The sequence below is a fragment of the Saccoglossus kowalevskii genome, chromosome 2, assembly GCF_978046115.1.
Source record: "Saccoglossus kowalevskii chromosome 2, keSacKowa6.1, whole genome shotgun sequence".
NCBI lineage: Eukaryota > Metazoa > Hemichordata > Enteropneusta > Harrimaniidae > Saccoglossus > Saccoglossus kowalevskii.
The window spans coordinates 25,353,354-25,366,275 of NC_140642.1; the positions used below are offsets into that span (position 1 = coordinate 25,353,354).

At 37.3% G+C, this 12,922-nt stretch overlaps 1 protein-coding gene across 1 annotated transcript; it reads left to right on the forward strand.

The window, feature by feature from the left end:
* The first annotated feature begins 7,151 nt into the window (after window positions 1-7,151).
* Window positions 7,152-9,803, forward strand: LOC100370823 (methyltransferase-like protein 25B). Its single transcript, XM_006821431.2, has one exon. It carries the CDS (start codon window positions 7,152-7,154, stop codon window positions 8,829-8,831), a length of 1,680 nt encoding a protein of 559 aa, XP_006821494.1. The 3' UTR covers window positions 8,832-9,803.
* Window positions 9,804-12,922: the final 3,119 nt, after the last annotated feature.

Sequence of the window (12,922 nt, forward strand, 5' to 3'; positions counted from 1 at the left end):
CAATGCCAGAAAACAAACTCGGGCTCAGATTAGTGGCGCAAAATTTGACCTAAGCCCGACAAGTTCATTAATTGCTTCTCAACAGTTATGGAATTTATTTGTTTTGCGTGTCGTTAAATGTCATTGTCCATGAGTCGCATGAATGTACGGCCTTTAAAAAGAACATATTCTAGATATCCTTCGTGTTCTAAGATAGACAATGCAAACCGAACACCGTGTATTTTTTTCTGAACAAACGAGCGTTACAAGTTAATCGACACGTGCCTCTGTGTGGTCATTGGGGGTTTGATCATTACCAGTCACCACGGGGGAACTATTTCACCGTGCGCCCAAATGTTACACCGTGATAGCCGCCCAGAGACCAATTTGAAGACTGTTTTTTCATTCTATTTCGAATATATTATTTGATTGATGTATAACATAATGTAAAGAGGGTGCATGTAATTGCATATGTACACTATCAATATACAATATAGTTGAAACATGGAGGTATAATCTGTTTATACCTCCATGGTTGAAACTTACTCGTATGATAACCTTCTGGGAGGTTTGGGGTTAAATTATTTATTTTATTAGCCCACAATGTGTATTGTATTAACCTTTTAAGAAACTATAGACAAAAGAATATTACATTTTACTGTCAAAATAAAAATAAAATGAATATAAATAAATGTTAAAATAAGTAAATATGTATTTGTCTGTCTGTTTGATTGTTTGATTTTCAGGCCGTGTATAAGTATTTTTTATTAACCGTTACTATTAAATAAAAAAAATACATTTTACAAATATTAAAACAAAATTGTCAACAAAGATACTGACTGGACTAAAACATGTTTAAAGTTTTTAAACAGATTTTGAAAAAACAAAAAAACATTTGATTTCAGTAATGTACATATCGGGGTTGTGTATGTGGATGCCCGATGCTATGTTTCCAACCGGTAAGAATGATACTTTCAAGCACATACCTTAATATATAATTTAAAAGTGTCCTACACAAGGAAAAATATTTACATTGTATTGATGGTACGGATTTCAGACATGCAATGTAATCTTGCCAAATAACGTAGTCGCAGATGAGTTGCAGTTTAGTCGTATCTGCCTAACGTGTTATGAACTGAGAACAATATATATCTCTGACTTTTTTCATACAGGTCCTTATCCTAGGCAAATTCATTGAGTTGATGAGTATTATCCATTTTCAAACTATATGCAATCCAACCATTTTTTGTTTGTTATTTTCCTTTAAAAAACAAACCAGCATGCTTAATATGTAGCTGAATATGTAAATATTATTGTATTGCTATTTTATTTTGCGCTATTCCTCAACACTATACATATTGACGAAAGCGCTGTATATGTTTGGGACTGTGTCCTATAGTATAAATATCAATAAATATACTTGACATGTCGTGGGTTTTCAAGGTATATGGTTCAAGGGATGAGAGACTGTTAAAATAATGAGAATGAGTATCTTGGGACTGAAAAACTGCTTATATATGTGTTTGAGACATCCCTACAGGGCAAATATCACTGACACAGTAGGCGCTCTTTACTGTCGACAAAAAAATCCACAGGTGTCAGGCAGTTTGCTTCCCGAGTGATTCTGTCGATGAGGGCGCAGAAACACTATCTGAACATTATCACAAGCATGTTAAATCTGTGCCTATCATAAACTCAGCCAACCTGTCCAGGGAGCACCATAATGACATGCATGACAAATCTGTGATAACAATAAACTCGGCTAACGTGTACTAGGGAGCACCATAATGACATGCATGACAAATCTGTGATAACAATAAACTCGGCTAACGTATACTAGGGAGCATGATGTGTGTATGTGTATGTGTATGACAAATCTGTGCCAACTATAAATTCCTTACCCAACTTGTATCAGCAAACAATACCATGATATGCGTCAGGGGCGGATCTAGGATTCTGAAATGGGGGGGGGGGGCGATAAGTTGGCGGAAGGCCAAGTTCGCGAGCGCCGATGGCGCGAAGCCCTCTTGGTTGTTAAAAATAAAGGGGCGCGGCCCCCTCGGCCCCCTCTAAATCCGCTCATGTGCGTGGCAAATCTGTGCCAACCATAAACGCGGCTAACCTGTGCCAAGGAACAACACCACGACTTGCATAGCAATTCTGTGTCAACCATAAACTTGTACCAGGGAACACCGTCATGACGTGTATAGAAAATCTGTTCCAACTATAAACTTGTGCCAGGGAACACCATCATGACTTGCATAGCAATTCTGTGTCAACCATAAACTTGTGCCAGGAAACACCTTCGTGACATGCATGGAAAATTAGTGCCTGCCATAATCTCGGTAAACATTATTCAATATCTTGTTGGAAAAATCAGAAATCCATCGGTAGGATTGGAATCATATGTATCCATGACAATGACGACCATCGCTGAGGGTCGAGAATAATAAAGAATAAATATAACATTACTCCCTGTTCACCCCTTTGAGCGTTATAAAAATCAGTTATACAAATATCAGTACGCCTCCCCCGATTTAATCCTTCAGAAAACATATCTCCTAATAAGCAGCTCTTACCTGTTATATACAAAAGTGTTTCGTCTATAAATTCTGTATACATAGTAGGGACATATAGGTGACCTATCCCACCAATGTATTATTTGTCACAATAATTAATATTACATATCACAATACACCATTGATTCTTGTGGGCCTTTTCACACTGGCAGTCAACGTGAGTCACTGCGCCCTCATCGACAGACTCAGTTGCAAATTGAAAGAACTATCTGTACATTAAATTATGACCAATCAGTCTGTAATTTATGTGAAATCTACCTTCTCACATACAGTTAATAATTACCTCCGTATTTTTTTGTTTTTTCTGGTGTTGTTTAGAAAGACAAACTCTCTAGACTTCTATGACCTTATAAAATTGTCATTAGGATTATTTACCTCTATTACACGTGACATTTGCCGGCCTCTACCGGAAAACGTTTGTGGATAGCCGCTCACTTTCATACTGGAAAAACCGCCAATAGACCATGAGAACAGCAAAAGCGACCACTGGTATTTTAGGGCTGTTAACATTCGTCTCCAAACCAACTGATGATTATGTGTTAAGAAATTTAATTTTTGAAAAAAAAAAAAAAAATCTATGGTACCTGTTTTGTAGTAAAGTTGAAATTCGCTTCCCGTTCTCCATTCCAAGCTCCTTCCCCTTAATGGTGGCGTAGTATGTTGTGCGGGAAAATTTGCCATTTTTTTGTAGTTTAATATTGCACGTGTTCTTTGTAAAGTTCACACACATTCGTACTCTAAAATGGACCGTGATAAAATTGAAAACAGAAAAAAAAGGGAGATCGATTTTGACTCCTTCTGGTCAATATAAATCATATGTCCATGGTAGAGAGACAAATAAGGCATTGGATTAGTTATCGGACAAACTATATCGTTACTACGATCGTGATACGCGGGTTAACGCGTATCAAACTTTATTGAATTTTCAATAATTACCCTAGCACAGAGCGATACTAACTCCAATACGAAAGACCGGTTTCAGCAATGGCTTGAGAAACGTCGTTATCAAATTCAGGTTGATACTACGCGTCTGACATTTATTTTGTCATGAGTGTAACGACGAACATCACCATGACTTTTCCCTTAGTCTGTAAATGATTGTTTTTCTGCCTTGAAAATACATTTTACTAACTTCATGATTTTACGGTGTAATTCGGACCTGAAGTCACTACTAGTACGTTGGATGTCGGGCGATGAATAAAACGTGTTTTTAATTCACGCATACAACCCGAATTAGTAGCAGCAGGTGACAATTAATTAACAATTAATTAACATAGTGGGGAAAAAAATCACATATTGATTTCTCTGATTTTCACATATTAAAGTGTGTATTCACCCAGAGTACGCTCACGTGACTGCTATTACCGGGATTGCCTGTGACCGAAGCTGTAAGAAGTGGACGATTTGGAATTCATATTATTCAGAAGATTATAAGAACAGATTTTAAACCCGAATTGATGTCAATGAATCTAGATAAATTGTTCGAAACTAGTATATAGACAACAACTAAATAGACAAAACCCAAAAAATATAGTAAGCGAACTAAAATTCCTTCAGACTTTATTACCTTTCCAGAATGCGCATGGTTCCGGTTTCAAATCTGACATCAGTACCAGTTATAAGGTAAATTGGCGCGTCGCCATGTGATTGTTGAACCCTATATCACTCAAAGGGGGCAATATTGGTGTATATTGAGTACGCGTGGTTAACATTTCTTGGCCGCTTTTTGTCACTGACTATTTAAATCGGCTGGTTAAACGCGTCCACTCAACGGAAATATTTTGAAATCTATGAGTAACAATACCCAATGAAAAAGGGTCGTGATCATGTTTGCATTGGTAAGGAAGTAAAGTATGCTATATTGATTATTCTCGGTTCTTATTCGACGGCCCCGAATAGAATAGATTCATAAAACATCCTTGTCTACTTTGTTTGCACTGTAAACAAACCTTTGAAATTGTCTTTTATTGTGAAATTAAGATTTATATAACGGTTTACAGGATTTATCCAGTGCGCCCTCTTGCGATGGTTATGGAAACTTTTGATTAAATGAACCGATTTTACCAGAGCACCCTCTCCAGGATATATAACACAAATGATGTTTCACTCATTGCGCCAGTTTTCTTCACCATGCACTATTCCTGCGTTAATAATAATAACTAATTCTATACAACACATTGCGTAACTAAGCAACTTTGAAGTGACTTGGTAGAAAATACTTTTCGAAAAAAGTGACAGTCTGAAACGTATCAATATGTACTATTCTCTATTTCTGTTTTCAGCTGGGTAAATACTCACGAGGAAGGTTAGTATGCTACGACGTGTGTCGTCAACAGTGAATCAAGTTGTGATAATCTGAAAATAGACAATCCAGCCAAACACGCTGCCCATAAAATAAGACTATGGCCTTTTAGGTGAATCTATTTTGAAATTTCAAGAAACAATGACCAGCAACACACTGGGGGGGGGGGAGAGAGAGAGAGAGAGAGAGAGAGAGAGAGAGAGAGAGAGAGAGAGAGAGAGAGAGAGAGAGAGAGAGAGAGAGAGAGAGAGAGAGAGAGAGAGAGAGAGAGAGAGAGAGAGAGAGAGAGAGAGAGAGAGAGAGAGAGAGAGAGAGAGAGAGAGAGAGAGAGAGAGAGAGAGAGAGAGAGAGAGAGAGAGAGAGAGAGAGAGAGAGAGAGAGAGAATTCAACTACGACATGAACGATGTACACCACGTCATCAAGTCACGGTGTTAACTATTCCCCTAAATACATATGTAACTTGCCCTGAACCCGATAAAATTACAAACAGTTAGCAACAACGAAAACTATAGAACTATGCTTGGTACGGTACTAACTATGCTAGTTTATGAATGCCATTAGTTGAGATACAAGATGATTCAGTTTTCCAAAGCCGGTAGGGATTTATTTTATTCTTTCACTATTTAAATGTCTAATATATAAAGGTCGATGGCTATAAAACTTTTAAACGACGTACAAAGCACTGCGTCACGTCGTGGCGAGTGTTGCTTCATGCTTAAATGGGCCCGCACCTGTTGACTGCGAAAAGACCCACTGACCGACTCCTGACATATATCAACATTTTAATATTAAGTTCACATGACCGCGAAAACAATATAAATTGTGGATTATAATTAATAATTAGCAAGACCGAGTAAACTAACTTCTGTAACGTATAAACACGTAATTTATTTCCAACTAAACACTTGTTTGTTTATATACTCGCATCAGTAGTGAATAGTTTAAATAGTGCGTTGCGTATAGGCGAAAGTGTATGTAAGTATGTTTCCATTTTGATTTAATATTTTGTCACGGACATAATTTAGTGAATGAAGATGTTAAAATCCCATTGTTCAGTTGAATACTGACCGCATATGTTGGCGGGTGATGTTCATTACCGAGGATTAGTCCTCCTTGTCCATACCGTGGTGATATAATTTGATAAATTCCTAAAAGTCGTGGATAACGTCTTTCAAAAGGAGTGATTTGTATTACATGTTTGATTGTCGGTGGAATTTAAACTATCAGATATGGTCAACCTGTACTTACCGCCGTTGAGGTCACCTTTCAAGACTGTAAACGTCATTGACTTACCTTTTATTTATTGTTTATAAAGTACCAGAATGTAACAATCAGTCTCCATGTAAATGGTTAAGGAGTAAATATATATCGGCTAAGACACGTGTAAGTATTAAAATAACTATACTATAATTTACTCACCAAGAATGTACATATGTCATAAGGCTGATAACATTATTATCTTGAACTTTGAAATACTGACCTTTGTTATAAGGATATATGCGTCTCATAGTTTTGTATATCTCCCCAGGTGTCGCCATAGTAACTCGCGATTTACAGGTTTAATCCAAATATCGATTATATCATTTCTATATGTCCATGTGTTTATGGATAATGAGACCGGCTTGTTGATAATTACTACTCCCGTGTCAAGACCGTGCAACGTCTGAACAACCGAGCCGTCTGATCACCTCAGGCTGAATCTTTTCGATTTAATAAAATAGTCGTAATTAATTTACCTGGATGAATAAACTGTTCCTAATTCGTCGAAATTTCCCCGGGCAGTGGGTCTATTGTGTTTTGATTTTCGCTTCTCGAAGAACGTATAAAGTCACTTCGTTTTATTACTTTTTTTGGCGTTTCTATGGTGAATATAGTTGTGTAAATCGTTTGCATTGTCTGCGTGATCAGCGCTTACTGGATACAATGATTGACCTTAAAACGGTTGAGTGATAAGTCTCAACAGATCAAGCGTCCCACAAAGGGTTTTTTGTGCACATAACGGAAGGTAACACAATAAAATGAACTGGTATTTTTTTAATTAAAAACATGTATATATTTGACTATCGCATACTTGCTAAGCGTTTGTGTCTACGCTTTCATACTGGTGTCAGAGTATAACATCTGTCTATATTACGTACGCAGTCCGGTACGCAGTCATCATGGGTACGCATTTCGACTATGAGTGCGCCATCTCGCGTCAGCTATAGATTCACGTTTTTTTAAATGGCCGCCTCCTGTCATTGAGAAGTGTCAGCGACTGGGTAGAGTTTTTTTTTGGATTTCCTAGACCATGGGCATCCTATGCAACTCCGACACTGTTAGAAGCCTCAAGGAACACACGAAGAGACTTCTTTGTTTTGTTAATTACTACAAATGGCTATCGGATGCTTATGTGGTAGAGTTTTTTGTTAAAGACCACTGGAACACTATCCCTAAACAATGGCAAGACGTGCTGCAAGATCTGGAAATAGATGTAATGGGATCACTGTTGATGCAGTCCCCGAAAGCGGAGACGTCTTTCTGTAAGGTGTGGCCTTTGTCTTTACTGGCCTATCGCAGCGCAGCCCATGCACTGGCACTGAGCAGAACGCCGCGCGATACAGACGACGAAATACAACACGTGCTGAAGAAAACAAAGCCTTGTTATGAACCACTACCTCATCACTACCGACGACACGTAAAACCAAAGAAACAGTACGAGATAAGCCGATTAGCTAAACTCATCTACGGGGTATCTGAGCAAGTTCTCTGTAAAAACCTCGTAGATGTGGGATCTGGACAAGGACACTTGACAAGGCTTTTATCGTTCGGTTATGGGCTCAATATAACAACGGTTGAGGCAGAAGGGTGTCACATCAGTGGAGCAAATAAATACGACAGGAAATTGAAAAAGTTTATTGATCTAAAGACTATTGAGAACCCAAGTAAGTTGAAAGGCATCAAGCAAAGTGAGGCGATAGAATCGCTTGTTCCCAGTCATGTTATATATCGCATTGATCCTTCTATTGCCGTTGATAACTTCTTGACTCTAATCTCAGAAAATAAAAATTCAATGCTCGCGAATGGAACAGCACAACAGAAAGGAACGCCTGATTTGTCAGATATCAACGATGCATTGCAATGTGTTAGCAGTGACTTAGATAATGAAAAGAATAGTGCTGCAGGACACAGTGAAAAACAGAATGATAAGTTTGTTTTTGCTGGGTTACACACCTGTGGAGACTTGGGACCAACAATGTTAAGAGTTTTCACAAAATGTTTAAATGCCAAGGCATTGGTATCTGTTGGATGCTGCTATTCAAAAATGACCTGCAAGACCGTACAACCTGCACAACCTCCCCATCGTGGGAAATCATGTACACACAGTGACTGTATAGATGAAGTGAAAACACAAAGAATAGGGGGGGATGACCCAACTATCAGCCAACCTGTAGGGTTCCCCATGAGTTGTTGGCTGGAAAGTATCCCAAATCATGAACTAAATTATGAGCCCAGAGAGTTAGCGTGCCATTCTGTAGACATATACTGTCAACGATTACGTGATGAAGATCCTAATATAATACTACAGTCTTACCGCGCCATATTGGAAATAGTTATCCAGAAACAAGCACCCGACTTAACACAACATCATTCTGGGGTCAGACATATTAAAAAAACAATGCATAATATTAAAAAGGGTCATGATATGCCCCTTGAAAGCTATATATCCGATGCTTTGAGAAAATTGGGCATTCCACCAATTTCGTTTGCTGAATTTAAAGATTTGAGGGAGTGTTTGACGAGATGGAAACAACATATAGCATTTCATATTTTGAGATCGTTAACTGCTCCTGTCATAGAATCACTTATTTTAATTGATAGGATGATATATTTACATGAACAGGGCATTGACAGTGAACTTATTCCATTGTTTGATCCAAAACTTTCTCCAAGAAACTTTGTGCTAGTTGCTTTGAAAAACAATGAGTGAACAAGTTACAAATATAAAGTTTTCCTCAGATTGAGAATCTAATAATGATTCCTCCCCAAGAATGTTGTTTTTCAACCATAACTTGTACAATTTTATATTCGTCTAAACAAGTTTTACTTAAATATTCAACACAGTCAGAAAATGCATCATTTATTCATGGAATTGTGGGTAATTTATGATGTGCCTCTCTTTTTATGGAACTATTAGAAAGGCGACTCTTGGAGGCAATCATAAAATCTGATGAGAACTCTTCTGCAAGAATTGAGCACAGTTTTAATCTTCAAGTTGTTGAATCTGCTTCTTTTTAATGACAATTTATAATAAAATTTTCCATTTTGTCTACCACACATAAATCCAGTCAGTCGGTGTATACCATGAACATGCTATTCTGCTACTTAATAGTAATGCGGCTTCTAATACAGATTTTACGGTAGTTTGAGAATTGACTTTTTCCATGAGTATCCTCAAAGGTTTACCTCTCCAGTGTGAGGGTGCTGCAAATACATCATTGCGCATATCAAACTCTTGTGAGTTCGCAAATGGTGGGGTCAAACATCATAATGGCAGCTATATTGGAGTATGTAAATTAACTGAATTGCAACAGGCATTAATGTTCCAGTGAGAGTTATAATTATGAATGTTCCTGTTCTTCAATGTTGGATCTTACAAGGATGACAGTCACTGTGTTTTAATTATTTCATTCGTGGAAATATAGTTAGGTGAACTGTTATGGTGCGACTTTCAAATCAGTTTGAGATAATTTACTATTATGTTTCTCCATGTCATGTTCTGTGTGCTTTGATAAACCGATACTGTAGTGACCCTACCATATGCGCCCTCTTACTGTAGAAATGGAATTCAGTTTGTATTTTTATACATGTAATTTAATGTCGCTACTTCTTTACAGATTACTTGTGGATGTCTTTTATGAGAAGTTTATGATTTTTAAATAAAAGATTTATGAATGAATAAGGGATGACGTCAAAAGAATCTCAACACTCATCAGACCATTATAGTCTGCCCATTGATAACTACCCTTTGTTTTATGTTACTAATATACCGGTAGTATTTAAGCAAGTTATGCAATAGTCCAGTAATATAAGAAAATTGTAGCTTGTGTAATAACATTGGATCGCTCATAGAATTAAATGCCATATTGAAAATCTATAAATAAATAGTCAACTTGACTGCCAGCATTATTTTCCTGACTGATAAAGTCTAAGTAATAAATTAAATTTGTCACAGTGGACTGTCCAGCCAGGAAACAGAGGTGACAATCGCGGATGTGTTTAATGTGTATACCTCTCTTTTAGCCAATATATATTTTGTGTTATCCTACCAACACCATAAAAAAACCATGTGAATATGTTATACTACTTTTATGGGCTAAAACAGCTGTCATTTTAAAATGTTAATGGATCTTCATTTGTTTATAGACTAGCAGCACGAGAAGAATTTGTTTATCAAAAAAAATTAACCATATTCCTATATTTGCCCGACTGGCAACACCCCTCCATTCCTAGATTGGTCAGGATGGTACTACCCCTCCATTCCCAGATTGGCAACGATGGTACCATCCCTCCATTTCTAGATTTGCCAGACTGGTACTACCACTATATTCCTAGATTGGCCAGGATGGTACCATCCCTCCATTCCTAGATTGGTCAGGATGGTACCACCCCTCCATTCCCAGATTGACCACAATGGTACCATCCCTCCATTTCTAGATTGGCCAGGATTGTACCACCCCTCAATTTCTAGATTTGCCAGACTGGTACTACCACTATATTCCTAGATTGGCCAGACTGGTACCATCACTATATTCCTAGATTTGCCAGACTGGTACCACCACTATATTCCTAGATTGGCCAGACTGGTACCACCACAATATTCCTAGATTGGCCAGACTGGTACCACCACTATATTCCTAGATTGGCCAGACTGGTACCATCACTATATTCCTAGATTTGCCAGACTGGTACCACCACTATATTCCTAGATTGGCCAGACTGGTACCACCACAATATTCCTAGATTGGCCAGACTGGTACTACCACTATATTCCTAGATTGGCCAGACTGGTACCACCACTATATTCCTAGATTGGCCAGACCGGTACCATCACTATATTCCTAGATTTGCCAGACTGGTACCACCACTATATTCCTAGATTGGCCAGACTGGTACCACCACTATATTCCTAGATTGGCCAGACTGGTACCATCACTATATTCCTAGATTTGCCAGACTGGTACCACCACTATATTCCTAGATTGGCCAGACTGGTACCACCCCTCCATTCCCAGATTGGCCAGGAAGGTACCACCCTCCATTCCCAGATTGGCCAGAATGGTACCACCTCTTCATTCCTAGATTGGCCAGACTAGTCCCATCACTATATTCCTAGATTGGCCAGACTGGTACCACCACTATATTCCTAGATTGGCCAGGATATTACCACCCCTCCATTCAGTGAATATACTATTAGTACCTAGGTCAAAGAACCAACCACTGCGAACTGCCAACAACATACTTTGCATGTAACAGCCAATGAGATCCATATACGCAAGGCCTTAGGTCATCATCTCATATGAATCATTAACAAGTTTATCAACTTTCATGATGCAGTATCAGACAGGAACTTGACCATTTGATAGGCAAGTAAACTATCTTTCACAAAATAAACCTGCATAATTATTTCTGTATTTTCAAATACAATTTGATCAAGAAATGTATAAAAGCAGAAAATTTGGCCAAAAATGATAGAAAAATACATAAAAATGTGCCAAATATTGTACCACATTTTAGGTGGTAAAAATCAATAATTAAATTTTAGAATACTTTTTGTCATGCATTAAGTGACACATTAACTTCACTCCATACATTATCAACAGCATTCCGTAATGTCATGCAATCTAGCATTGCATCACATTGCACATAAAACAATAAACCAAAAAATTTACCACTCTTGCTATCAACAAATACCATCAAATTTGGGTAAAACATTCCTGATTTATGGTGGTTTATATTACAAAGCATGATTTTATTCAGAAAAAAACAATATATATCCTTGAGGTACACGGCTATAAGGGCATTATAAACCGGGGTACTGGTGGTCACCATGTAGAACTATATATTGATACATTTCTCAAATAGCAGACATTATTCAGTAATGATTTTTGCATTTATGTTCTGTTTGATAAAAATTATTAATACATCACATGAATATGTTTTTTCTGAAGCTTATCGAGCATGGAGCATTTTCAGTAAATAATAACATCAATGTATTCAAATTTATTATTACAAAACTATGGTGTTTACATGTTACCATAGGCTTACAGTGTATCATTAAAAGTACATGTGAAAGATTACTGACATACGATACAAAGAATAGAAAATATAGCTCAAAAGTGAAGAGTGGATAGGTATCCTATACATGCTAGCTCTACCCTTACTACAGTAATAACATTAAATCACCACAGTCATCATGCGGTGTGTATTTACCGAGTAAATGCATTTTACATGCGTTGTATAAGTTGCTATGGGTCCCACATTGAACATGACGTGGTGTGACGACTGTAGCGCTTTAATTTATTAGAGAGGTGATTTGTGTAGATAGTAGATGGAAATGTAAAATACAACATTTAAGTAAAATTTACAAGTGCTTTCTGTGGTGACTGAAGCTTTAATTGAGTGTTTAATTGCGGCGATGACTTTTATACCTAGTATTACTTTTAATATGGACTGTGGTGTCCTAGTAATCCATCAAAGCAATGAAAAACAACAAAGTTTTTAAAAAAGTCTACATATTTGGAATGGTTCTGTGTGATTCCAAAATTGTTTTTGTTTTTTTGTATTACAATTTTATTAAACTCCAGATATCTATCACAACTATATGTATAAAATCTGTCACAAGTAATGGTAGAAAGTCAAATTAGAATCTCATGGCTCCACCGAACCTCTTTAGCGTGAAATTGATATGTATGAATAAATCTAAAATATGGCAGGATTACACACTGTTAAAAGGAGAATCCTCACAGCAAGTACTTGTATTTAAATATTTAGATAAAATCGTAACATTCTATCTGCAGA